At 34.4% G+C, this 25,632-nt stretch overlaps 1 protein-coding gene across 2 annotated transcripts in view; it reads left to right on the forward strand.

Annotated features, from left to right (window-relative positions):
- LOC127551357 (contactin-4) overlaps positions 1-25,632 on the forward strand; it is a 703,767-nt gene that overhangs the window by 468,619 nt on the left and 209,516 nt on the right. For both annotated transcript variants that reach the window (XM_051981038.1, XM_051981047.1), the window contains exon 6: positions 15,856-16,053. In XM_051981038.1, the coding sequence (XP_051836998.1) occupies positions 15,856-16,053 (198 nt within the window). The remainder of the gene's footprint in view (positions 1-15,855; positions 16,054-25,632) is intronic.

A 25,632-nucleotide genomic window follows, 5' to 3' on the forward strand; every position in this document is an offset into this window, starting at 1 on the left:
ATATCAGATTGCTTACTGTCTTTGGAAGGGTGTGGGGAGAGAGGAAGAAAATTTTAGAATTCAAAATCTTATAAAAATGATTGGTGAAAAGGCTCTACATGTAATTAGAAAAATAAAATTCTATTAATAGAGCTGGTGTTCTCTCTACTGTACTATCTAGCTGCCCCTATTAAGTGATTTTTTAAAATTGATTTACTTGTGCCCAATATCACATAGCTAATTTGAACCTACTTCCTTACTTTCAGGTTCTTCCTTTTTCCTTTTATACTCTGCCCATCTTCCATTTTAGCGTTTAGCACACTACAATGATACTTTAAAAAAGGCAAATTCAATTTAAAATGGCAATATGAAGTAATGTAAAAATACTCCATAAGTTACACATATTGTAATATCAGATTTTTTCAATTGGAAAACCAGGGAATCTTTATAAAAGTAATTAACCAAAAGAAGAAGGGACAAATTATTTCATTTAAATAGTTTTCTGTAATAATATTTAATAATATTATTCAACAATAATATTTTTACTACTTAGTGAAATCTGTGTATATATGTATGTAAATCAGATGTGATATGTACACAAAATTGTTACATTTTTTACTTTAAGTATGAAAAAATATTTTATAATGTTAATTATAACTTTCAGAAATCTTATAATATTATACACTGTAGTGAAAATAATTCTATAACAATTTAATTTTGGACTTTATATCATTTACTTTTAATAATACAACTATGTTACATTGATGACAAGCACTTTAATTGCCTATCTGTCCTTGTCATAATGATATTCATTGTCCAGGGATTCTAGATCTCTAATGGAATTCAAGATGCAAATAAGGATTCCAGGGACCAATAAATAAATAAATAAATAAATAACCAAAACAAAACATAAGAAATCCCTCTTCTATGCATGGCATGGGGTGGAGATGGACAAAGAGATTGACAAAGAATGGGTAGTCTGCTGGGTTGGAAGTAAAAAGTCTATTGTGAAGTGTGAAATAATTTTTTTTTCCTAGCAAAAAGGCAAGAGCTAGCATACTATAGTGAAATAATGATGAATCTAGCCATTGAGAGCGTGGTTTCAGATCCTGTCTTTTCTACTTATGAGATACATAATTTTAGGCAAGATTAAAAATCTCTCCAATTCTTAATTTTCTCATCTGTGAATGAAGAGTTTGAAAAACTCTTCCTCTATATATTCTCTAAGGAGTCTTTCAACTCTAAGTTTTTTGGTATATGCTTTAGAGGCAGTGTGGAAGAGAAGAAAAAAACTGGCCTCACAACAGAAAAGATGAATTCAGGTCTCATTTGTAAAACATACTGGCCATGAGACCCTGGGCAAGTCATTGAACCTCAAAGTACTGTAAGTAGCCTTCAAAATCTATATATTTCAGAAGAAATGCTGACCTACATTGAGAGGTAGAATTTCCCACCAAGAACTCCCTACCTCAGTAAAATAACAAGTCCAGTTTTCCTATTAGCTCCATATTGAATATATTGAGAAGTATCGTGTTGTATTAAAATTTGGAGTCAGAAATACATAGAATGAATGCCACTTTAAAGGCTTCCTAAGGGACAAACTGTAAAAGGAGGCTAATAATAGCAATGACCTCACAAGGTTTAAGAAAATTTCAAATGAGTGGTTTGTAAACCTTAAAGAACAATATAAACAAGTAGTAGTATTAATATAGTAGTAGTTGTTGTTGTTGTTGTAATAGTGGTGGTGGTAGTAGTAGTTGGTGGTGGTAGTAGTAGTAGTAGTGGTGATGGTGGTGTTTATGGCGGTGGTAGTGGTAGTAGAAGTAAAAATAGTAGTAGTAGAAGAAGAAGAATCAGTATTATTTTTGTTAAAGTGATGATTGTTATTAGAGACCTGTTATGTCTTATTTAGATTGTAAATACAGTTGTCAGTCTTGGGCCTGATTTTATTGTCAATTGACAGAGTTTTGACTTGTTTGTAACAGGTCACTTTGCCTCTCTTCAGGAAACTGGTGCTCCATACCCTTTGGGGCTCAGTATTTTGAAAGAAGACTCAGTATGAACATCTGTTCACTTTAGCTCACTGAAGCTTAGAACCCTCAAGCCAAAGTAATCCACCAGCCTCTGTCTCTCCTTTTCTTTCCTTCTCTCCTCTATTATTTCCAAAGTAGCAAAGATGGCAGGAATGTGGCACTACTACAAGGGACAATGATTAGTATTAATAGTAATACTTATACTCACAATTTGACAAACTTTAGGGGAAATATTTCAGATACCATATCTCACATATTCTCTCTCATTATGATATTATTTAGTGTAATCTGCCCCAGATAGAATTATAAATAAGACACTTGGAGGATGAAGCAAATGACTGTCATGAACATATAAGTCATGGTCGTGCTGCCATTAGTTTCTTCTTATGTTCTAGATTTTCTTTTCCTCCTTCCCTCCATCTTTCTTCCCTATAGAACCTATGAAGGGTTCAGGAACTATCTGATTCGGGTAGGTGATTTCAGTTTCTATGCTGGTATAAATTTCTTGTGTGGCCAAGATGGGAACTGAAATGTTTCCATTTATTCTCTTTCCTTACCAGCCCCTGCATTCAATTCCTTTCAGGGCAAAGTTTAATGCAGAGCAGGGGCAGACCCAAAGCCCTTGTTATCCTAGGACTCATTCTTGGGCATAGAGTGTACTACATCTTATACCCTCTTGTTTTAAAATATTTAAATGTGTGTCTATTAATGTTGTGTTGTTCTTACATTACTTAAATATCAAGTCAACAAACATTTAAGTGCTACTATGTACCAGGCACTGAGTTAAGTTGTTGCTCAATTGTGTCCAATTCTTTGTGACCTTATTAGGGTTTTCTTGGCAAAGATAATAGAATGTTTTGCCATCTCCTTGTCCAGCTAATTTTACACATGAGGAAATTAAGGCAAAGAGGGTTAAGTGATTTGCCTGGATTCACACAGTTAGTGTCTAAGGCTGGATTTTAACTCAGAAATATGAGTTTTTTTTTGAATCCAGGTCTGATATTCTGCCCACTGTGCCATATAGCCACCCTACTGTGATAAGGATTGGAAGTACAAATATAAACAAGAAGAAAGACAATTCTTGCTTTCAAAGGAGCTTATACTCCAGTGAGGGAAACCAACTCGTCAAAGAAACAGGAAAAGCAAAGAGAGGAGATGGGGTGATGGATTATAGGGAAAGCTTAAGAAGTCAAGAATGAAGCCTAGAGAGGAATGAAGACTTTCCCCTCCCTAGAAAATCATCCCTCAAACAAAGAATCTTTTAAAAGAAAATTATTTAGAGAAAATGATAAATCCTCTCCTTATGATTTGTTGTGGCTGAATCATTTTAGTCACATTCAGCTCTTCTTGACCATATTTGGAGGTTTTTTTGGCAAAGCTACTGGAGTAGTTTATCATTTCCCTCTCCAGTTCATTTGATAGATGAGGAAACTGAGGCAAATAGGGTTAGGTGACTTGCCTAGAATTACGTAGCTAGGAAGCGTCTAAGGCCAGATTTGAATTCAAAAACATGAGTGTTCCTGGGAAATGAATATAAACTGCTTGCATTTTTGTTTTTCTTCCCGGGTTATTTATACCTTCTGAATCCAATAATCCCTGTGCAACAAGAGAACTGTTCAGTTCTGCACACATATATTATATCTAGGATATACTGTAACCTATTCAACATGTAAAGGACTGCTTGCCATCTGGGGGAGGGGGTGGAGGGAGGGAGGGGAAAAATCAGAACAGAAGTGAGTACAAGGGATAATGCTGTAAAAAATTACCCTGGTATAGGTTCTGTCAATAAAAAGTTATTTTAAAAAAAAATGAGTGTTCCTGATTCCCAGTCCAGTGATCTTTCCATGCTTCATAGTTGTCCTTCTTATTTTGTTCTCCCTAATATCAATATCATCTCCCGTACAACTGACTCACTCTTCCTAAATTATTCCTCTCACTTCACATCAACTTCATGCACTCAGACATTTAATATCAATTCTTCCCCTTCCACTTCCATTCTTTACAATAGTTCTAGCTTGCCATTTACTTTCTTTCCTCAACTGCCCTCAGCCTAGAGAAAATGGCCAATACCAGTCTATGTGACAGCCCAGTAGAAAGAGGGTTGAATATGAAGTCATTTTCCTGGACTAGACTCATGACTCTCTCACTTGATGCCTTTGTGACCTTAAGTAATAGACTTAAGTTTTCTGGGCTTCAGTGTACTCAGCTGTAAAACGGGCTTGAATATAATGACCTCAAGAGAGACAGCACATTGTGGTGGCAGAAATATTAATTCTGAGTCCAAAAATTTAGATATAGATTCCCTTGGCTAACACTTTTTGGGGAAGTAATTTAACCAGTCTTTACCTCAACTTCCTTCTCTATAAAATGAAAGGAACAGTCCCTGAGGTCTCTTCTATTTCTAATGCCATGATCCTAGGATTCCTAAATAATTCTTAAATCCTTTTGATCACTAAATCCATGATCTTATGATCCTTTAGTAAGCCTAGGGAATTACTGACAGTTTCAAATAACTCAGTGCTTCCACAGCCTTAGGCACACAGCTGTTCCTCCTTTTCCAGCATCTTCAAACTCTATACTTATTTGCCCATATTTCTTTTGGACCCATAGTCAGTACTCTATATTTTGAGCTGTATTTTCAACCACATAGTAATAATCACATGGTGACTTTGTTCAATGAACAATGTCCTACATTGGGGGATCTTAAAGTTTCTCCTTTTAAAACCATCAAATACTCTTTAGCCATGCAGGATATGGAAAAAAAAATCCATTATAAAGTGAAATTTTAGCATTGGTTCTCCAAGGATTCAGACAAAATAAAGTAGGAAGCTATCACTTGCTTTAAGAAAACCCTTTGCCCTGGTGAGTATCTAACTTGTCATCACCACCATCATTTTTTTTTTTCCCAATCAGGCATCTGAAGCATCAATAGCCATTTCATCCTGTATTCAGATGTCTTTACTTAGTTGTTACAAATTGCCTCTGGGATAAGGATTGCCTGTTACTTCTAGAGCAATTAATATGTGAAAACTTATCAAAAGAAATCTGTCAAGTTTGAATAAGTATAAATATTGCATTAAAGTCCCTTGGGAAATAAAACAAAATATTAGATATATTTGTGTGTTTCAACACAAGAGAATTTACTATTTTGTTCTTTGTTCAACTCTGCAGAAATTTGATAACATTTTTTTCCATTTCCAATTCTCCAAAGTATTATAACTTTGCTAGCTTAAAAAAATCTTTCATTATTAATAATAAAAAACAATAAAAAATCATATGATTATAGCAATAGATGCAGAAAAGCTTTTGACAAAATACAACATCCAATTCCATTGAAAAAGAACACAGGAATAAATAGAAAACAAGAATAAATTTAACCTCATGATACCAATGCAGAAAAAACACCAATGCTAGATTTTAGAGATTGGTTTCTAGTCCCCCTTTGCCATTTATAACTGTGGACTCATGCCCTGAATTCCCAAATCTGTGAAAGGAAGGCAGTAGGATAGAGCAAGGTTTCTTAAACTTTTCCCAGTCACAACCCCCTTTTTTTTATTTTAAGCAATTTTTTTACAATGTTTACACAATTTCAGGCATATACCTATATAATTTTTTTACACAATCTCAGGTATGTATATATATATATATATATATATATATATATAATATATATATATATATATATATATATATATATAAAATAATTGGGATCCCCAAACAAAGTTAGTCATGACTCACAGTTTAAGAAGCTTTGGTCTAGAGCAGGCATTCTTAGTCTGTATTGTGCCATAGACTACTGTCTAGTCTGGTGAAGCCTATGTTTTTTAATGAATAAAATACAAAGGATTATAAAGGAAATCCATTGTATCAAAATATAATTAGCATGGTATCTTTTTAAAAGAAGTTCAAAGATCCCAGTTTAAGAATGCATAAAATGATTTTACCTATAGCCATTTATATAATATATATTATATATTTAAAAGGAATAGCAAGGTATATATGATAGATTTACAATTTCATGTGCTATCATCTTTTTATTTTACCATTTTATGGAAATGCTTGTTTTATTCCATAAATTAAAAATTAAATAAATAAAATTTTAAATACCCTGATCTAAATGTTTTCTAGCTGTAGATATAGAAGACGGAGTGTTGAATTTGTTGTTCAGGAAAATTAGAGTTAGAAATTATTTTCAAGGCTCACTGTTTTAGATCAAGAACAGTTCACTTAGCAATAAACTGGGAAAACATTTTTACAGTCAAAGGTTCTGATAAAGGCCTCATTTCCAAAATATATAGAGAATTGACTCTAATTTATAAGAAATCAAGTCATTCTCCAATCAAATGGTCAAAGGATATGAACAGACAATTCTCAGATGAAGAAATCGAAACTATTTCTAGCCATATGAAAAGATGCTCCAAATCATTATTAATCAGATAAATGCAAATTAAGACAATTCTGAGATACCACTACATACCTGTCAAATTGGCTAGAATGACAAAGAAAGATAATGTGGGATGCTGGAAGGGATATGGGAAAACTGGGACATGGATGCATTATTGGTAGAATTGTGAATATATCAAGCCATTCTCGAGAGCGATTTGGAATTATGCTCAAAGAGTTATCAAACTGTGCAAACCCTTTGATCCAGTAGTATTACTACTGGGCTTATATCCCAAAGAGATCTTAAAGAAGGGAAAGGGACCTGTATGTGCAAGAATGTTTGTGGCAGGTCTCTTTGTAGTGGCCAGAAACTGGAAACTGAGTGGATGCCCATCAATTAGAAAATGGCTGAATAAACTGTGGTATATGAATATTATGGAATATTATTGTTTGGTAAGAAATGACCAACAGGATGATTTCAGAAACGCCTGGAGAGACTTACATGAACTGATGCTGAGTGAAATGAGCAGGACCAGGAGATCTTTATATACTTCAACAACAATACTATATGATGATCGATTCTGATGTACATGGCCCTCTTCAGCAATAAGATGAACCAAATCAGTTCCAGTAGAGCAGTAATGAATTGAACCAGTTACACGCAGTGAAAGAACTCTGGGAGATGACTATGAACCACTACATAGAATTCCCAATCCCTCTATTTTTGTCCACCAGCATTTTTGATTTCCTTCACAGGTTAATTGTACACTATTTCAAAATCTAATTCTTCCTGTGCAGCAAAATAACTGTATGGTCACGTATACATATATTGTATTTAACTTATGCTTTAACATGTTTACCATGTATTAGTCAACCTGCCATCTGGGGAGGGGGTAGAGGGAAGGAAAGGGAAAATTAGAGCAAAGGGTTTTGTAATTGTCAATGCTGAAAAATTACCCATGTATATATCTTGTAAATAAAAAGCTATAATAAAAAAAACTTAAAAAAGAATAGTTCACTTAAGAACTCTTAGAACTTCTTTTCTCTGTGAAATGGACATAGCACTTAAACTTAATATTTTCTAGGATTGTAGTGAGAAAAGTTCCTTGCAAATGCAAAAAGCATACAGGAACTGTCAATTAATGGTGATGATGATGAGTGATGTTCTTTACCAATCTAGTTGATTCCTTCATTATACTTTACTAATATTAATTAATATCCTTTTTGATAGTTTTTGACAGTATAATATAGTCCCTGACCCTCAGCTTACATGCCTTAAAATCTCAGGGGAAAAAAAGATATCAAACATAAAAGTCTCAGAGAGTTAGATTTCCTGACTGAATCTTGTTGACTTTTTTGAGGCAATTTCTAGGGTGATAATTAGTTTCTAGGATATAATAACCTTTTTTTTCCTTTACTAGAAATTATACTATATATGTGACACATGAGTCCTGAGTCAGTTCAATCAAAAAAATCATTCAAATGTAACCAGGTTCTTTTCTTAGCATGATAGAGAAAAATCAGCAGATTGGTTGAGTCGCTCACATCTCAATTATACTACTGTCATATAGGGGAAGAACAATCTAACTTGTTTCTCTTGTTTGGGGCAAGCTCTTTGGAAAAAATGCAGGCCTTTTTTTAAGGGTCTTTCCCCTCATCAGCACATATTCATTTGACTATCAATTTCTGCCACAGCACTCAAAACAGCTTACAGTCATTGAAAGAAGGGAAGAGGCAGTTTGTCAGATGAGAAGGGAGAACATGGATCTCACGATATCTCTGCATGCAGTTGTGGATATGTAGTATTGGTCTCTTTTCATTTGAATTGTTTTCCCCCATATATTTTGCACCAAAATGAATGAATTAAAAAAATTGTTAAGCTCCTATCATATGTCAAACATATGCTAAGCACTGGGGAAACAAATAGAAAAAAAAAATTGAGTCTGCTCTCATGGAGCTCACACTCCAATTGGGGAAGACCACATTGGAATATAGGAAGATATAGTCAGAAATTCTAAGATACTTGGCAACATAAATGGCAGTATCTAGAGTCCTTACATATATATTGAAATAATAGTTATCACAATAATTAATAATGTTAATATAGTAGCAAAAAAGTACATGCTAAGGTCTGTAGAACCAGAGTTCATAGGGAGAGGGTCAGTGTCCCCCTGAGGGCAGAAAGAAATGGAAACCTTAGCAGGAAGATTGGGCGTAGGAAATTCCCTCTAGGAGTACCCCTTTAAATACTGTCACTGGTGGTATTTTCTACCTGTCTATTCTAGATTGGGTTTAGGTGATCTTAGAAGGTGATCTTATTTGGCATAGTGGGGAAAGAAGGGAAAAGAATACCCTCAGTAGTGACCACTCCTAAATATCCTAGATCTGTCACAATACTTTTATGGGCATGTGCTTTTGTTTAAACCATGTTCTAAAAGTTCTATTAACTTTATTGCTTAATATTGACAATAATATGTTTTACCAGGTGTTAACCAACAACTAAGGCAGAGTCTGATCCTGTGTAGGAGATATAGTAGGAAATGTGCTGGGCACACTTGAATTTATAAGATGTGAATCTGTTTATTTTCAAATGTTAATTTTTTCCAATTACATGTAAAAACAGTTTTAAATATATTTTTAATGGTAAGTTCCAGGTTTTTTTTCACCCTCTCTTCCTTTTTCCCTCCCTAAAAAGGGAAGACATTTGATATAAGCTATACATGTGCAGTTGTGCAAAATTCTTTTTCTTTTTCTTTAATCTCTTTGGCATACAGATACTGCATTGCCATTACTGGATCAAAAATATTCAGTTCCAAATTATTCTCCAGAGTGGTTGAAGTAGTTCACAATTCCACCAACAATTCTTTAGTGTTCCAGTTTTTTCACATACTCTTTAACATTTATGATTTCTCCTTCTGTCATATTAGCTAATCTGATAGGTATGAAGTCATATCTTAGAGTTCTTTTAATGTGTATTTCTCTAACCAATAGTGATTTAGTGCATTTATTCATAAGACTGTAGACAACTTTGTTTTCTTCTTTTGAAAAGTGCCTATTCCTATACTTTAACAATTTATCGCTATTAGAAATAATTCATAATTTTAGCAAAGTAGCAGGATACAAAATAAATCCCCATAAATCCTCAGCATTTTTATACACCACCAACAAAATCCAAGAGCAAGAGATACAAAGAGAAATTCCATTCAAAATAACTGTTGATAGCATAAAATATTTAGGAATCTATCTACTAAAGGAAAGTCAGGAATTATTTGAGCAAAATTACAAAAAAATTTACACACAAATAAAATCAGACTTAAATAATTGGAAAAATATTAAGTGCTCTTGGATAGGCCGAGCAAATATAATAAAGATGACAATACTCCCTAATCTATTTATTTAGTGCTATACCAATCAGACTTCCAAGAAAATATTTTAATGATCTAGAAAAAATAACAACAAAATTCATATGGAACAATAAAAAGTCGAGAATCTCAAGGGAATTAATGAAAAAAAAATCAAATGAAGGTGGCCTAGCTGTACCTGATCTAAAATTATATTATAAAGCAGCAGTCACCAAAACCATTTGGTATTGGCTAAGAAATAGATTAGTTGATCAGTGGAAAAGGTTAGGTTCACAAGACAGAATAGTCAACTATAGCAATCTAGTGTTTGACAAACCCAAAGATTCTAACTTTTGGGATAAGATTTCATTATTTGATAAAAACTGCTGGGATAACTGGAAATTAGTATGGCAGAAATTAGGCAAGGATCCACACTTAACACCATATACCAAGATAAGATCAAAATGGGTCCATGATCTAGGCATAAAGAACGAGATTATAAATAAATTAGAGGAACATAGGATAGTTTATCTCTCAGACTTGTGGAGGAGAAAGAAATTTGTGACCAAAGATGAACTAGAGACCATTATTGATCACAAAATAGAAAATTTTGATTATATCAAATTAAAAAGCCTTTGTACAAACAGAACGAATGCAAACAAGATTAGTAGGGAAGCAACAAACTGGGAAAACATCTTTACAATTAAAGGTTCTGATAAAGGCCTCATTTCCAAAATATATAGAGAACTGACTCAAATTTGTAAAAAATCAAGCCATTCTCCAATTGATAAATGGTCAAAGTATATGAACAGACAATTTTCAGATGGTGAAATTGAAACTATTACCACTCACATGAAAGAGTGTTCCAAATCACTATTGATCAGAGAAATGCAAATTAAGACAACTCTGAGATATCACTACACACCTGTCAGATTGGCTAAGATGACAGGAAAAAATAATGATGAATGTTGGAGGGGATGCGGGAAAACGGGGACACTGATGCATTGTTGGTGGAGTTGTGAACGAATCCAACCATTCTGGAGAGCAATCTGGAATTATGCCCAAAAAGTTATCAAACTGTGCATACCCTTTGATCCAGCAGTGTTTCTATTGGGCTTATACCCCAAAGAGATACTAAAAAAAGAAAAGGGACCTGTATGTGCCAAAATGTTTGTAGCAGCCCTGTTTGTAGTGGCTAGAAACTGGAAAATGAATGGATGCCCATCAATTGGAGAATGGCTGGGTAAATTGTGGTATATGAATGTTATGGAATATTATTGTTCTGTAAGGAATGACCAGCAGGATGAATACAGAGAGGCTTGGAGAGACCTACATGGACTGATGGATGCTAAGTGAGATGAGCAGAACCAGGAGATCATTATACACTTCGACAACGATGTTGTATGAGGATGTATTCTGATGGAAGTAGATTTCTATGACAAAGAGACCTAACTGAGTTTCAATGGATAAATGATGGACAGAAACAGCTACACCCAAAGAAGGAACACTGGGAAACGAATGTGAACTATTTGCATTTTTGATTTTCTTCCCGAGTTATTTTTACCTTCTAAATCCAGTTCTCCCTGTGCAACAGGAGAACTGTTTGGTTCTGCAAATATGTATTATATCTAGGATATACTGCAACATATTTAACATATATAGGACTGCTTGCCATCTTGGGGGGGGGTGGAGGGAGGGAGGGGAAAAAAACGAAACATAAGCGAGTGCAAGGGATAATGTTGTAAAAAATTACCCTGGCATGGATTCTATCAATACAAAGTTATTATTAAATAAAATAAAATAATAAAAAAAAACAATTTATCAATTGATAAATGATTTGTATTCTAAATTTGACTCAGTTCTCTATATACTTAAGAAATGAAGCTTTTATCATAAAACTTGCCATAATTTTTTCCTCTTAGATTTCTGCTTTCTTTCTTAACAATGGTTTCATTGGATTTGTTTGTACGAAACTTTTAAATTAAATGTAATCAAAATTCTCTTTACTTCCTACAATGATCTCTATATCTAGTTTTTTTCATAAATTATTTTCTTATTTTACAGATCTGACAAGATAGTCTGTAATCCACTTATTTCCTTACATCCCCATTTGTATTTAAATAATGTACCCATTTTGACCTTATCTTGGTATATTGTGTGAGATGTTGGACAGCACCTGAATTTGAATCTGATCTCCATTACTTATTACCTATATGACCTTAAACAAGTCAGCTAATTTATCTATGCATCAATTTTTTTATCCATTAATTGAGGGGCAGGACAAAGTAACCTTTTGGGTCTCTTCCAGTTCTCAATAATGATAAAGAGAATACTGAAGAAGATGTTGATGATGATGATATTAGTAATTATAAAATTTTATGGTTTTAATATGACTTATAAATATTAAATCATTTAATCTTTATAACTACTCTAGATAGCAGGTACTTTTATTATGCTTAGTTTATATTTGAGGAAACTAAGGCTGAAAGAGGTTAATTGACTTGCTTACTGTCATATAGCTAATAAGGATCTGAGCCTGGATTTGAACTCAGATCTTCCTCTAACCAGCTCCAACATTCTATCTCCTGTCCAGCTAGCTACCTATGATATTTTTATCCTGACTAGATTTGGTCTCAAAATTGTAATGTTTTCATATGTGAAATTCAATTTCACATTCAAATTTTCATATTTCAATGAATTTCATATTCACCCATTCCAGTGGGTTGACACATCAGGTCTACAACCAACTAGGATAATGCTTGGCTTTCTCCCAAAAGGAATCCAATGAAATATTCAGAGAAATCTTGACACCACCTTCATATTTCTTAAGTTTAAAAAAAAAAATCTCTTGGGACCATTTCAAGAGTCATATGAACCAACAAAGACCATTTTTATAACAACAAAATATTTTTCATAAATTCTAACAAATAGTCCACCAATAAGAGATGACGAGATATGACTTGTCAAATTGATGAAGAAATACGTGAGTTTTATGTCTGATACTCTTTTTTATCATCCAATATTTTTTGCCATTGTCATACGATTAAAGTAGCTTCATTAAATGTTTGGATTTTTGAAGATCAAGCTCACTGATAAGCTCTAACTTATTTACTTTTAGTCTCCTCTTGACATCAGCATGGGGTTACTTATAATTAGATACACATGTATAAAGTGATTAGCTATTCTCACATAAACATAATCATATCTGCTTAAAATAGAGAGCTCATAGAAATATGACAATACAGTTAAAAAGGGAAAATAATTCTCCTTTGCATGTAAACAGTGGCACCTGAAGTGGAATATCTTTCCCGGAATACATGCAGTTCTTGAGGTCAATCACAACTGGGCATCTCACTGGAGGATTGCCATTCCCTTTGATCTTTCTGACTGCTATTTTTCAAGGACAAGTGATACTTTTAGGTTTTACTCTGAAAGAAAAGCATAGGGAACATCAACATTAATCCATTCTGGTATTCTGAACTAAGTTGCCTTCTTGCCATATTCCAACTTAACTACTGAATAGAAATCCTACAAGACTTGTGACCACTGAGTGTCAATGACAATTGTAACCCTTTTCAAGCTTTTATAAAATTGAAGGTTATTATTTCAGAAGTGATAGGCTCTGAGCTGATGAAATTTGGGGGTTCCTTGGAATTCATCAATTTACTCTGGTAAATCAGTTAACCATTTACTGTATCTTCTTTTACTTCTGAGGAATAATGACTTTTCAGATGGATTAACCACAAACCATCTTATTATTTTTGGTACATAGTTACTTGGAAAGGTAAAGGAGACTTTCATATATGTTCACTATGTTACAAATATCCCACTGATACTTTGGCCTTTTTAAGTGTAAAAGAAGACTCATTTATTGAGGGCTAAACATATCATGAAAATGTGTAGATCCAATTAATCATGCCAAAATTGTCATCAGTGTTTAATATTTTTATTACAAAAAATATCTATTAAAAACTAGAGTTTTAAATGATCATAGAATAATAGATCAATATAGATAGATAGATCAATAATAGAAAATAATCAACGTAGGGCTCATAAATATCTACTTTCTCAAGGCAAGCAAGAATTTATTTGAATGAAAAAAGCAGCCTGGTATAATTTGAAAGATACTGACAGATCTGGATTTTATTCCCAGCTATTTGACTTGTGACAAGAAATTTAAACTTTGAGCTTTCTTTTCCTTATCTATAAAAGGAAGAAACTGAATTGATTTGTTCTTGGAGATCCCTACCAAAATGGTTAATGGCCATGGTAAATTGAAAAGATTGTAAAGTATTCAAGATCAGAAACCATGTCTAGATAGATATGAAGGAATTTATAAAACCTTAGTTACTTTAATAAGTTAGAGTTATCTGTTATACTGTTGCCTCTGTCTCTTCTTGGCAGAGTGGTCATTAGATTTTTTGGCCCCATAGATAAGTATTATAAATAAAGAATTCAAATGAAAGGAAACCCAATTGAGGAGAAGGGACAGAAAGTTCAGACAAAGAGATTATAAGATCATAGAACCATAAATCAAGAATTGTACAGATTCTTAGAGGTCAATAGCCCAGCCCTCTCATTTTATAGCTGAAGAAATTAAAACCCAATTGCAGGGACATATATGTAGAAGTATAAGAAGTAGCATTCAAAACCAAGTTCCATGATTTTGAGGCCAGTGCTTTTTCTATTCCCAGAATACCAGCATCAATCAAGAAACACTTAATAAGCACCTAAGGTGCTTATACTGAGTACTGAACATAGTATGGCAAAAATAAAACAGTCCCTGTCCTCAAGGAGCTTGTATTCTATCCAAGGATATAATATGAAGATTTATAAGTATAAGCAAATAATAAATTAAATAGAAAATACATTTTAGGAGATGGAAGTGGAGTGCCATATGTAATGACCAGCACAAAGACCAGACTGGCTGAACCAACCTGGCTGAAGTTAGGAAAAGTAGATTTGGCTTTAAAATCTAAGAGGAGTTTCCAGCTGATGCTCAAGGTGATAGGGAGGTATTAAAATTTCTGAAGTTGGGGGATAATATGGTCACATTTGTACTTTAGTAAAATCACTTTACTAGTAAGGGATAGAATAAAGTAGAGTGGGAGGCCAATCAAGAGGCAATATTCTAGTCAGCCAGATGAGTAGTTATGAATGCCTCAACTATAGAGAGTTGAGAAAAGTACATAAGTTAGAGAGATGTTGCAGAGGTAGAAACAGATATGAAATGAGAACAAGAAGCATGGGATGACATTAAGTTATAAATTTTAATGATTGGAAGGAAGGAGGCTGGGGCTCAGACAATGAATTCTTCTTAGATGAGTTTGAGATGCCTATTGGATTTTTAAAAATGTTCAATGGGCATTTGTAAATCCCTACTTGAATCACAAAAGAAACAATAGATGATAGATGGTAGATAGATAGATAGATAGATAGATCTGGAGATCATCTGCACATAGTTAATAATTAAATTCATGGGAATCAATGAGATCACCAAGTAAGAATACACACACACACACACACACACACACACACACACATACACACACATATATGTATGTATGTATGGACACCACATACATACTTATATATAAACCTTGGGACATACCCATCATTAGGAGGATTGATGTAAATAATGAACCAGCAAACAAGACTGAAAGTTGTCACAGAGGTAAGAGGAGAACTAAATATCAGGTTATGGATAAGGAGATTACCCAAGATGAGGTCAGGTGAGTTAGGGTAGCAGAAACTCCATATTACTATATGATTCTTTTCCATTTAAACAAAGTATTCATACTAACTAGGTTAATCTTTGTTGTGTTGTTTGTTAAAGAACTCTTAAGTGCTCTAAATATTCTCTATATTCAGTGCCCTGAATCAAAGCACCAGTTACCTACCCTGGTTATAGATTCACATTCATATTCCTATTCAGATACACTAGAAGTTTCTAAATAATATACTGTGCTGATATTTCTTTTTGCAACTTATGTGGATGATTGATTTAAAGATTTACTTTTTAAAAAGTAGCCTGGAATTCTATCTTGATTGATTCTCAATGATTTTGAGTTTCCAGTACTGAAAATCATGTTTGTAATGGTAATACCCATTGTTTTCAGAATTGAGCTATGCTTGGATCTTCAATGAATACCCATCATACCAGGATAACAGACGCTTTGTTTCTCAAGAGACTGGAAACCTATATATTGCCAAAGTGGAAAAATCAGATGTTGGAAATTACACCTGTGTAGTAACCAACACAGTCACAAACCACAAAGTGCTAGGACCTCCTACACCTTTAATACTGAGGAATGATGGTAAGTTCTTTGCATGATTTTATGGACTCGTTAACCTTCATGTGTATATACCCTATCAAAAATACTACTGCATAAAAGATAACATTGGTATTTTCATGCCAAAATTATTGATCCTAATGTGTTTGTGGGCAAGAGAATGTTTTCCTTTATGCTATCACTTTATAATGAATGGAGGAAGTATAATGATTGCAAAGGGCTGGAACTCTGAAAAGGTGTACTTGAATTCAAGATAGCAGAGCACTTAAGGCTAAGTACCTACTCAATGTGAAATAATGGTTCTATAAACATATACTTACGTGATATGGTGATGTGATGGCTTTCCTCAAGATTGGCTCCTGCTGAATGTGTTGTGATGAGGTAATTATAGGGAAAGATTGGAGGACTGAGGGAGAAGGTCAGAGTCTTTCTGCCTTGATTAGCAGGGAAGACTTCAGCCTTCAGATTCCAGATCCCAGGAGCCATCTTTGAAGAGCCATGTGGTAGCTTACAGCCTCCTTCGCTTCTCCTCCTAAAGACCAAGGACTTTTACTAATCGTGACTCTGACTGATCCTGAGGCCTTCCAGAGAGTTAGCCTGGATATTATAATATTCTAATTATATTACATTGAAATTATAGGCATTTGAAGTACCTAGCACATAAATGTTCATCGTAATTTTTAAAAAGAGTATGAATCTAGAAAAAACATAAATTAATAAACAAGCAGTCATTCAAAATGGGGCAGCTAGGTAGTACAGTGGATAGGACACTAGGCCTGGAATCAAGAAGATGGGAATTCAAATCTGACCTCAGATGCTTATCAGCTGTGTAATCCTGGATAAATCATTGAACCCTATTTGCCTCAGTTTCCTCATCTGTAAGTGAGCTGGAGAAGGAAATGGCAAACCATTCTAGTATTTTTGCCAAGAAAACTTCAAATAGGGTCTTCAAAAGAGATCATATGTTACTGAAAGAACTTAACAGTAACAAATATGCCTTCAAAGTATTAATGACTATGAATTTAAAAGCAAAAATGAAACACTCGCTTTCAAAAAGCTTACCAATATCATGTGCACATACATATTATTTTTATAATAGAAAGCTATAGGCTGGGCCTATTTTCATTAATTTAGTCAAAATCTGTCCTACCTCCTATTTATATATGGTCCATGAGCCAAGAATAATTTTCATATTTAAATATTCAGTTCAGGGGCTGTAGAAAAGCAAATGATGGGCTGCTTTGACCCACCAGCCATAAATAACTGACTCCTGGTATTAATTACTGCAGGTGACTTCCTCAACTAATATGGGGCAGTAGTTTATCAACAGGGTAGTTTAGACTTAGCAGGAACATTTGACTTGTCCAGTCAGGATGTATGAATGTCATGGCTTAAAGATAGGTCCTCCTGGTTTCCATGCAGTCTCTATTATTTAGGCTCATGCCAGATATGTACAAAGTAGGTACAAGGTGATTTCGGAAGAGAGGGCATTTTTATATAAGAAAAATGAGTATCTCTCTGGTGGAATGTGATTCTTGAGCTGGAGATTTAAAGAGCTTAGAAGTTCTAGTAGTAGGACTAAGAAGATAATGCCTTCCAGATATGGGAGAGCAGGCCATGAAAATGCTTGTCCAAGAGATGGAATGCAATGTGTGAGGAAAAACACATGTTTTTTTCCTTCACTATAGATTAAGGAGAGTACTGTATAATAAAACTGCAAGGGTATAGCAGGGAAGGGTTATGGAAAGATTTAAATAATAAAGAACTTTATAGTTATACCTAAATACAATAGAGAGCCACTGGGGCTTATTAAGCAAAAGATGACATAGTTATAGCTGTGTTTTAGAAATTTCTTTACCATGAAAGCTGAGGGTATTTGTATTGGAATGGATAGAGGAGTGAAAAACATAGAAGAAAATATTCTTTATTTTTTTTTCCTACTGTTTAGACCATGTCTATGAAGGATGCAGTGGACAGTTGAGCAATTTTTCAGCTAATTAGTTCAATGTAATTTAACATTTACTTTCCTGAATAAGGTTTCAAAACCAGAATTTTTTGGATGACTGCCTTATTCACAATGTTACAGACACTTGAAAATGGAATCAGAAGGATTGGAGTAAAAGGTAGTTTGTGGTCAAATGACACATTCACCAACCCTTTTAACTGAATTTTTAAGGTGATTATGGGTGCAATCATAAGGCTTAATCACAGTGGTAAATGACATAAATCCATAAGAAGCTTGCCAATAGTTCATCTTTAAACTTGATAACAGAGAAAACCAAGCATGTAGTAGAGAAGAATTCTTTCATTGGGAAGGAGGTTGGACTAGGGCATCTTCTGGATGCCTTTAATTCAAAGACCCTGCGAATTTGTTAAGCCAGCCTTCCCATAGATATCCCTTGAGGCCTCTTGGTGACAGCTGTATGGATCACAGATCTGACCAACTATGACAGCTTGCTAACTTCATAAAAGATCCTTAGACTAAGAGACAGGATTGAGATGTTTGTAGTGGAAAAGGCCAAAATGCCATCATCCAAGGGGGCAAAATGAAATTTTAGAGCTGTGGCTGTATAGTGAACACAGCAAGTCATACATAGGACTTCAATATATATATATTATATATACACCTATTTGTATCTAATGGTAGCAATCTCCAGGATAGGGAGGAGGAGAAATGAAAAGGAAAAGAAATTTACGTGATAACTGTTATATATTTAAAAGGAATAGCAAGTTATACATAATAAATTTGAGTTTCATGCGCAATCATCTTTTTATTATGCTAGATTAAGAAAATTTTAAATTAAAAAAAAACTTTAAAAAAAGGAAATAGGATAGGATACTAAGGATTGGATCTATGATTTGTGATTGAACTATGATAGGGAACTCTTAGATGAGGCAACTCTTTCTCCCATCTCTTAAAGAGAGTTGCTTAGCCCTGGAGAACTTCGAGGGTAGGTGACAGGAGACCAGTCCTGGTCCTCTCACCGAATTTTAGCTTCTTCATCTACAAAATGATGATTAATGATACCTATATAGGCTATTTCATAGAATAGATATGAGACAAGTGTTTTGCAACCTGGATAGTGGCAACCTATAAATGGAAGTCATTAGTATCGTCCCCTTGGCTTGTTGGAAGGAAAAGTAGTTGGCAATCACATTTAACCTTTGCAGTAAGGAAACATACTTGTGTACTTGGGCTTGATATCACCATTTCCCACTCCTGGCCTGGAGTAGGCTATGCTGGATCAAGAAATGTGACAGTTCCCAACATTTTAATGTCCCCATAGTGAGGGAGTGGTAAAGGATGGAAGGAAAAAGGATACTTCCTTCATATGAAGAATGAACAAACATTCCAAATGACTTTCTTGTCGACATTAGCACAAAGATCGTTTGAAAACTAGAGCATGCTCCCGATTATTACTTCCCTCAAGAGAGCATCTCTGTGATGCATCCAGCAGCTCATGAGTTTAAGAAGGGCCCACCAGATGAAAGAGAGATTCAACGTGTACAGCTTGGCTTCAGAAAGCAGAACAAGGAACAAGAGGTGGAATTTTCAAGCAGGCAAATTTAAGCCTGATGTCAGGGGAAATTTGCTCATCATCAGAAATATCCTAAAGTGAAATGAGCTGCCTCCCACATGAACTAAACCTCAAAGCCTAGATTTGACTCCAGGTGATAATTCACACTGAGGCATTTTGAAAAGGAGAATTTCTCAACTGGGCTAACAAATTTTGATGACCTAAAAATGACCTAAAATAGACACAACTATAAGGATATAATATTCAGATAATATCTTAGTTGAAATAATAATGTAACCCTTTATGTAACACTTTAAGGTTTACCAAATTCATTACTCATTTGACCCTCACAACAATCCCTGATATAGGTGCTATTATTACCAACATTTTAAAGATAAAACTGAACACAGAGAGATTGTGATTTTCCAGTGGTCACACAGTTAGGGAGTGTTTGAGATAACATCAAAAGTTATGTCTCCCTTATTCTGAATTCTATATTCTATCCATTGTACCACAAGCTGCTCCTAAGTATCCCATTTGGAAAATATTTCCAAAGCTACCTAAGTACCATCTGTATCTATCCAACAATGATCTCCATAACATCCCCAATAAGTGGTATCCAGTCTCTACTTGAAGACTGATATGATGAGGGAAGCCTGGAAAAAACTAAATTATTAAGAATATTGATCCAAACTTAGGAATTTCTTGACTTCCACAACCAAGAAAAATTTAATTCAAACATTACTGTTGATATATGCTGGTTTTGTGACCCTGGATATAAGTCACAACATCTCAGTCCCCTTCACAATTTTCTAAGACTCTAAATGGCAAAGATCAAGATTGACATCCTTCGAGAAAATATAGATTCCCTTATTCACTAGTTCTCTGTGCCAATAAAATAACAGATCAAATTTCTATTGTTTTCTACATACACAAGTGTTCTTATTTTTTTGGCATGACAAGATGAACATGATGTTGCTTTATTTGATCCGAAGTTTAAGGTCACATGAAACAAAGTTAACATCTTTACCATTTATGTTTGTTCAATGGATTTGTATTGAATATCCGGTTAAGAGGTACGTGTCTTATTAAAGTTTTTCAGCTTGGACCAGCCAAAATAAAAAATCCTAAGGAACTTAGACAAGCACTAAGAACGGGTATCTATTAGGAGGCTCTTAGCTTAGAAAGCTAAATAAGTATGCCATACTGTATCAAGGCCAAATGCCTCACCACACTTATTTGTAATGAAATATAGTGTTTATTATACATCTTCAATTTAAATAAGTGCCTTCCAACTCAGAAAAGCCTTGTTGAGTTAAAGAGAAAAGGAGGCAAGCTACCAATTTTGTAAGAAGTGGCACACTCCCTTTAGACCTCAAGTATTAATAGACTGTTTCTAAAGATGTGCTCCACTGGCACTTTGTAAGTAATCATTCTAAAATATAGCTCTTCCAAGCTCTTCCTACAGATTCTTTTGCACCAAGACATCTGTTCAATGGTATTTTCCATTTCAGTATGTCAGGTCATAGCAGTATAATGGAATATTTACTTTGATGCATCAAGAGGCAATTTAGGAGAGACGGCACAGCAATATCAATAAATGAAAAAAACAACAATATCAAAAAATGAAAAAAAAAATTTAGCAACATGCAAACAATCAAGTTGCCACATCATCCTCAAGCTGGCAGTAGGCCATCCATGACTTTTTTTCCCCTTTTTTTCTATTTACTTGTCCAGTACATCTTCACAGATGAGACGAATGATTTTCATTAGAATATTTTATCACAAAAATAGTAGACTGAGAATATCATCCTTCAACAATTAATACACCATTCATTCCTAATTTCCATATGAGTTTCATGGGAGAAATCTATAATATGCATTTCCCATTTAAGTTACAGTACATAAAACTCAAATTCAAACTAGGTTACTAAGCACAAAATAGGATATTTAATTAGTTCTAGGTTATGGGAGAGAGTAAAATGGGAAAATATTAATTGTGAAAGAGACAGTGTAAAATTGGTATGACGGAGATGATATATATTTTTTAATCTATGACTTGGTGACAATAGGATCCAAGTCTTTACAATCCTATATCTAGTATATGGAAAAAAAGGTCTGCTGATATAAACTTCTTTGTATGACATTAAAGCTCTTCCTAATATAAGCCTTTATGACTTCTCTGGTCTTGTTATGCTATATTTTTCCATGGGCCATATGTTCCAGAAACACTGACTTACTTTCAGTTCCTTGAATGCCACATTCTCTCTCCCATCTCTGTGATTTTGCCCAGGCTGTCTCTCACATCTGGAACATTGTCCCTTCTTATCTTTGCTTGCTAGATTTCCTATCTTTTTTTTAAAACTCAATTCTAAAACCACCTACTCCTGTAGGTCTTTCCCTTCCTCTCAGCAGCTAGTGCCTTCCCCTCTATTTTTTTTTTTTTACTCTGTATATATCTTGTCTCTACCTAGTATGTTTACATGTTATCGCCCCCATTAGAAGTAAGATCCTTGACAGTAGGGATTATGCAGTTATCTTTGTCTCATCAGCTTTTAGTATAGTACCTGGTCTATATCCTCCTCCCCCCAAAAAAAAATTACTTATGGACTGGGGGGCTGATGTAACCATCTCGATAATTTATACCACTAATCCCTATATTTTGTTTTAAGGTGATCAATGGAAGGTGTATGATCTGAATTATCTGGCTAATTACATCAGCATTTCACTTACTTTCAGATGCATGGATACAGTCTAAGGAGTTAAATTCCCCTGGTTGCTTAAGCTGCTACCATTGGGGTAGTTTCTTTCTTTCTTTTTTTTTTTTTTTTTCAATTCAAAGAGTTCCAATAACAGACATAGTGACTGCAAAGGAGCAAGAACTAAAGAACAGTAGACCAAGGTGAAAACAGTGCTACTTTCCTCATGTCATCCATTTGTTCTAAACTATTTAGTTTATGGGATCTTTCTGTATTTGAAGAGGAACTCTAAATATAAAGTGAAGACAACTATGTTTTACAACAGAGAGAGCAAAAAATATCACCTCCAACATATCCTGTCACAATTGCTAGTGCTCTCTCCCCCTCAAAATTTCCTTGGTATTTATTGTCTGCATGCTCATTATATCTTGCCAGAAGAATTTAAGTTCCTTGAAGGCAGAGCCCCTTCTTTCTTTTTCCTTCCTTCCTTCCTTCTTCCCTCCCTCCTTCTATTCTTTCTTTTTTTCTTTCCTTCCATTAGTAGCACATAGTATAGTACCAAGCATACAATAGGTACTGAAGTGCAGGTTCTGGTTGAAATTAAAGAGGCATTTCAGAGTATCATGGATCTAGCAAAATAACATAGTAAATAATATACAGTTTGAAAGACTTGAATTCAAATCCTACCTCGGTTCTCTGCTTACTGCAATGTTTAGTATATAATAAACACTTAATAAATGTATATTTCCTTCATTTAGACAGTAACTAGCTATGTGATCCCGGACAAGTCACTGAACTGTTATCTATCCAAATTGCTTTATCTGCAAAATGAGGATAATAATAACACCTCTCTTCTAGTGCTGCTCAGGATCAAATGAGATAATTTGTGTGAAGAGCTTTACAAATTTTAAAGTATTATATAAAGCTTAGCTATTATTGTCATTCTTGTCATCAGAGGCTATTTAGTTCATCCTTCTTGTTGTGTTGAAACTAAGGCACAGGCAAGTGAAACTACTTGCCAATTACAATGTTATTATACTTAAGGCCAGGGATAAAATGAAAGGCAAATACATATTGACTTTCTTAAGTCCACACAAATCACAGCTGATATGAAATGTGAATCTATGTCCTCTGCCCCCTTTCTGATTTTTTCCATCAATTCATTTTGCTGCTTTTTAATAGTGCAGTGAAACATTTACCAGAGGATAAAGGTGGATCATCATTAAAAATGAGACAATTTATTTCAGTATATAGATTCATTTTATCCATTTCCCCAGTTTCTATGGGTAATTGAGATTTGATTTTGGGAATTCACTAGGGCAAACTTTTTTTTTTTTTTTGCAAATTTCATAGATATTTGTTAAATTGAATTGTCCAAGTAACCTCCCATGGCATGCATAGTATGAACTTGTATGAAAATATACTTCCAGCTTTGAAAAGACTATTGTTCAACTTAAGGAAATGAATATTTCAAGGAATTAATTCAAGGAGTTGAATAGTTTAAGAATCACTTTTTTTTAGAGAGAATGAGTAATTCTTTTTATAGACAAGATTGCCCAAACTCAATGATTTTAGTAGACAGTTTTCCTGGGTTTCTGTGCCTTAAAATATTTTACCAGTTTTTCCCCAATCTGATGAAATGACCCTCCCCAAACTCAGTCAGACTAGTCCTGGATGACAGCTATACAGGCCTTCATATAATATCACAGTCTTTGGAATGTGATATGATCTGATATAATCTGGCCTCTACTAGTGTAGCCTTTGAGAATCCATGGTTATTTCCATGTCACAAAAGGCCCTGGAGGAGGATTTTGGTGAAGGGTGTAATTAAATACACAGCAGACTTTTTTCCCATTTTTCCTGTTTATGAAAAAAGCCCAGATCAATCTTGATTTCTTGTCCATTTATTCAGTCTTTGAAATCTCTAGAGCATATAAAGTGACTTCTAAATGATAAGTAAGGTTTCATATTTTTATTTTTCTGTTTTCCTTTTTTAAAATCCTTTTTGTTTAGAGAATTTTCCTTGGACTATTTTATATAATTCATGTCTGTGTGATATAAACTTTGTGTCTTTTGGGCAGAAAGAGGGGGGAATGTTGTGAACGAATCCAACCATTCTGGAGAGCAATCTGGAATTATGCCCAAAAAGTTATCAAATTGTGCATACCCTTTGATCCAGCAGTGTTTCTATTGGGCTTATATCCCAAAGAAATACTAAAGAAGGGAAAGGGACCTGTATGTGCCAAAATGTTTGTGGCAGCCCTGTTTGTAGTGGCTAGAAACTGGAAATTGAATGGATGCCCATCAATTGGAAAATGGCTGGGTAAATTATGGTATATGAATGTTATGGAATATTATTGTTCTGTAAGGAATGACCAGTAGGATGAATACAGAGAGGCTTGGAGAGACTTACATGAACTGATGCTGAGTGAAATGAGCAGAACCAGGAGATCATTATACACTTCAACAACGATATTGTATGAGGATGTATTCTGATGGAAGTGGACTTCTTTGACAAAGAGACCTAACTGAGTTTCAATTGATAAATGATGAACAGAAGCAGCTACACCCAAAGAAAGAACACTGGGAAACGAATGTGAACTATCTGCATCTTTGTTTTTCTTCCCGGGTTATTTTTACCTTCTGAATCCAATTCTCCCTGTGCAACAAGAGAACTGTTCGGTTCTGCAAACATATATTGTATCTAGGATATACTGCAACATATCTAACATATATAGGACTGCTTGCCATCTAGGGGAGGGAGTGGAGAGAGGGAGGGGAAAAATCGGAACAGAAACGAGTGCAAGGGATAATGTTGTAAAAAAAAATTACCCTGGCATAGATTTTGTCAATATAAAGTTATTATTAAATAAAATTAAAAATATATATAAAAAAAAAGAAAGAGCGGGGAATGTAGCATAAGTATATTCATTCATCAAAGGTATATAAGTAGCAACTCAATGGAGGAAAAGCAATATGGAGAAAATAATTATAACCACTAGGCAACACATTCTAATAGAGTTTTCTAGGCTACTAGGAGATCTGAAAGCTAAATGGTATAGTGGATAGAGGGCCAGGTCTCCAGGCAGGAAAGTTCTTTGTTGTGAGTTCAAATCTGAGCTCAGACATTTATTAACTGGGTAAGTCAATTAAATCTGTTTGCCTCACTTCCTCATCTGTAAAATGAGAAGGAAATGGCAAATCTCTCCAATATCTTTGCCAAGAAACCCCCAAATGGGCTCACAGAGAGTTGGACGTAACTGATGACAACAAAAGGATTCCTTTAACCAAACTTTTTGTTTTCAACCTCTCCCACCTACATAACAGGGATCATTAATATCAACCCTTTAGTCACCTAACAAGAATAATGTAAGAATAAGTATGGC

The sequence above is a fragment of the Antechinus flavipes genome, chromosome 1 (assembly GCF_016432865.1).
Source record: "Antechinus flavipes isolate AdamAnt ecotype Samford, QLD, Australia chromosome 1, AdamAnt_v2, whole genome shotgun sequence".
Lineage (NCBI taxonomy): Eukaryota > Metazoa > Chordata > Mammalia > Dasyuromorphia > Dasyuridae > Antechinus > Antechinus flavipes.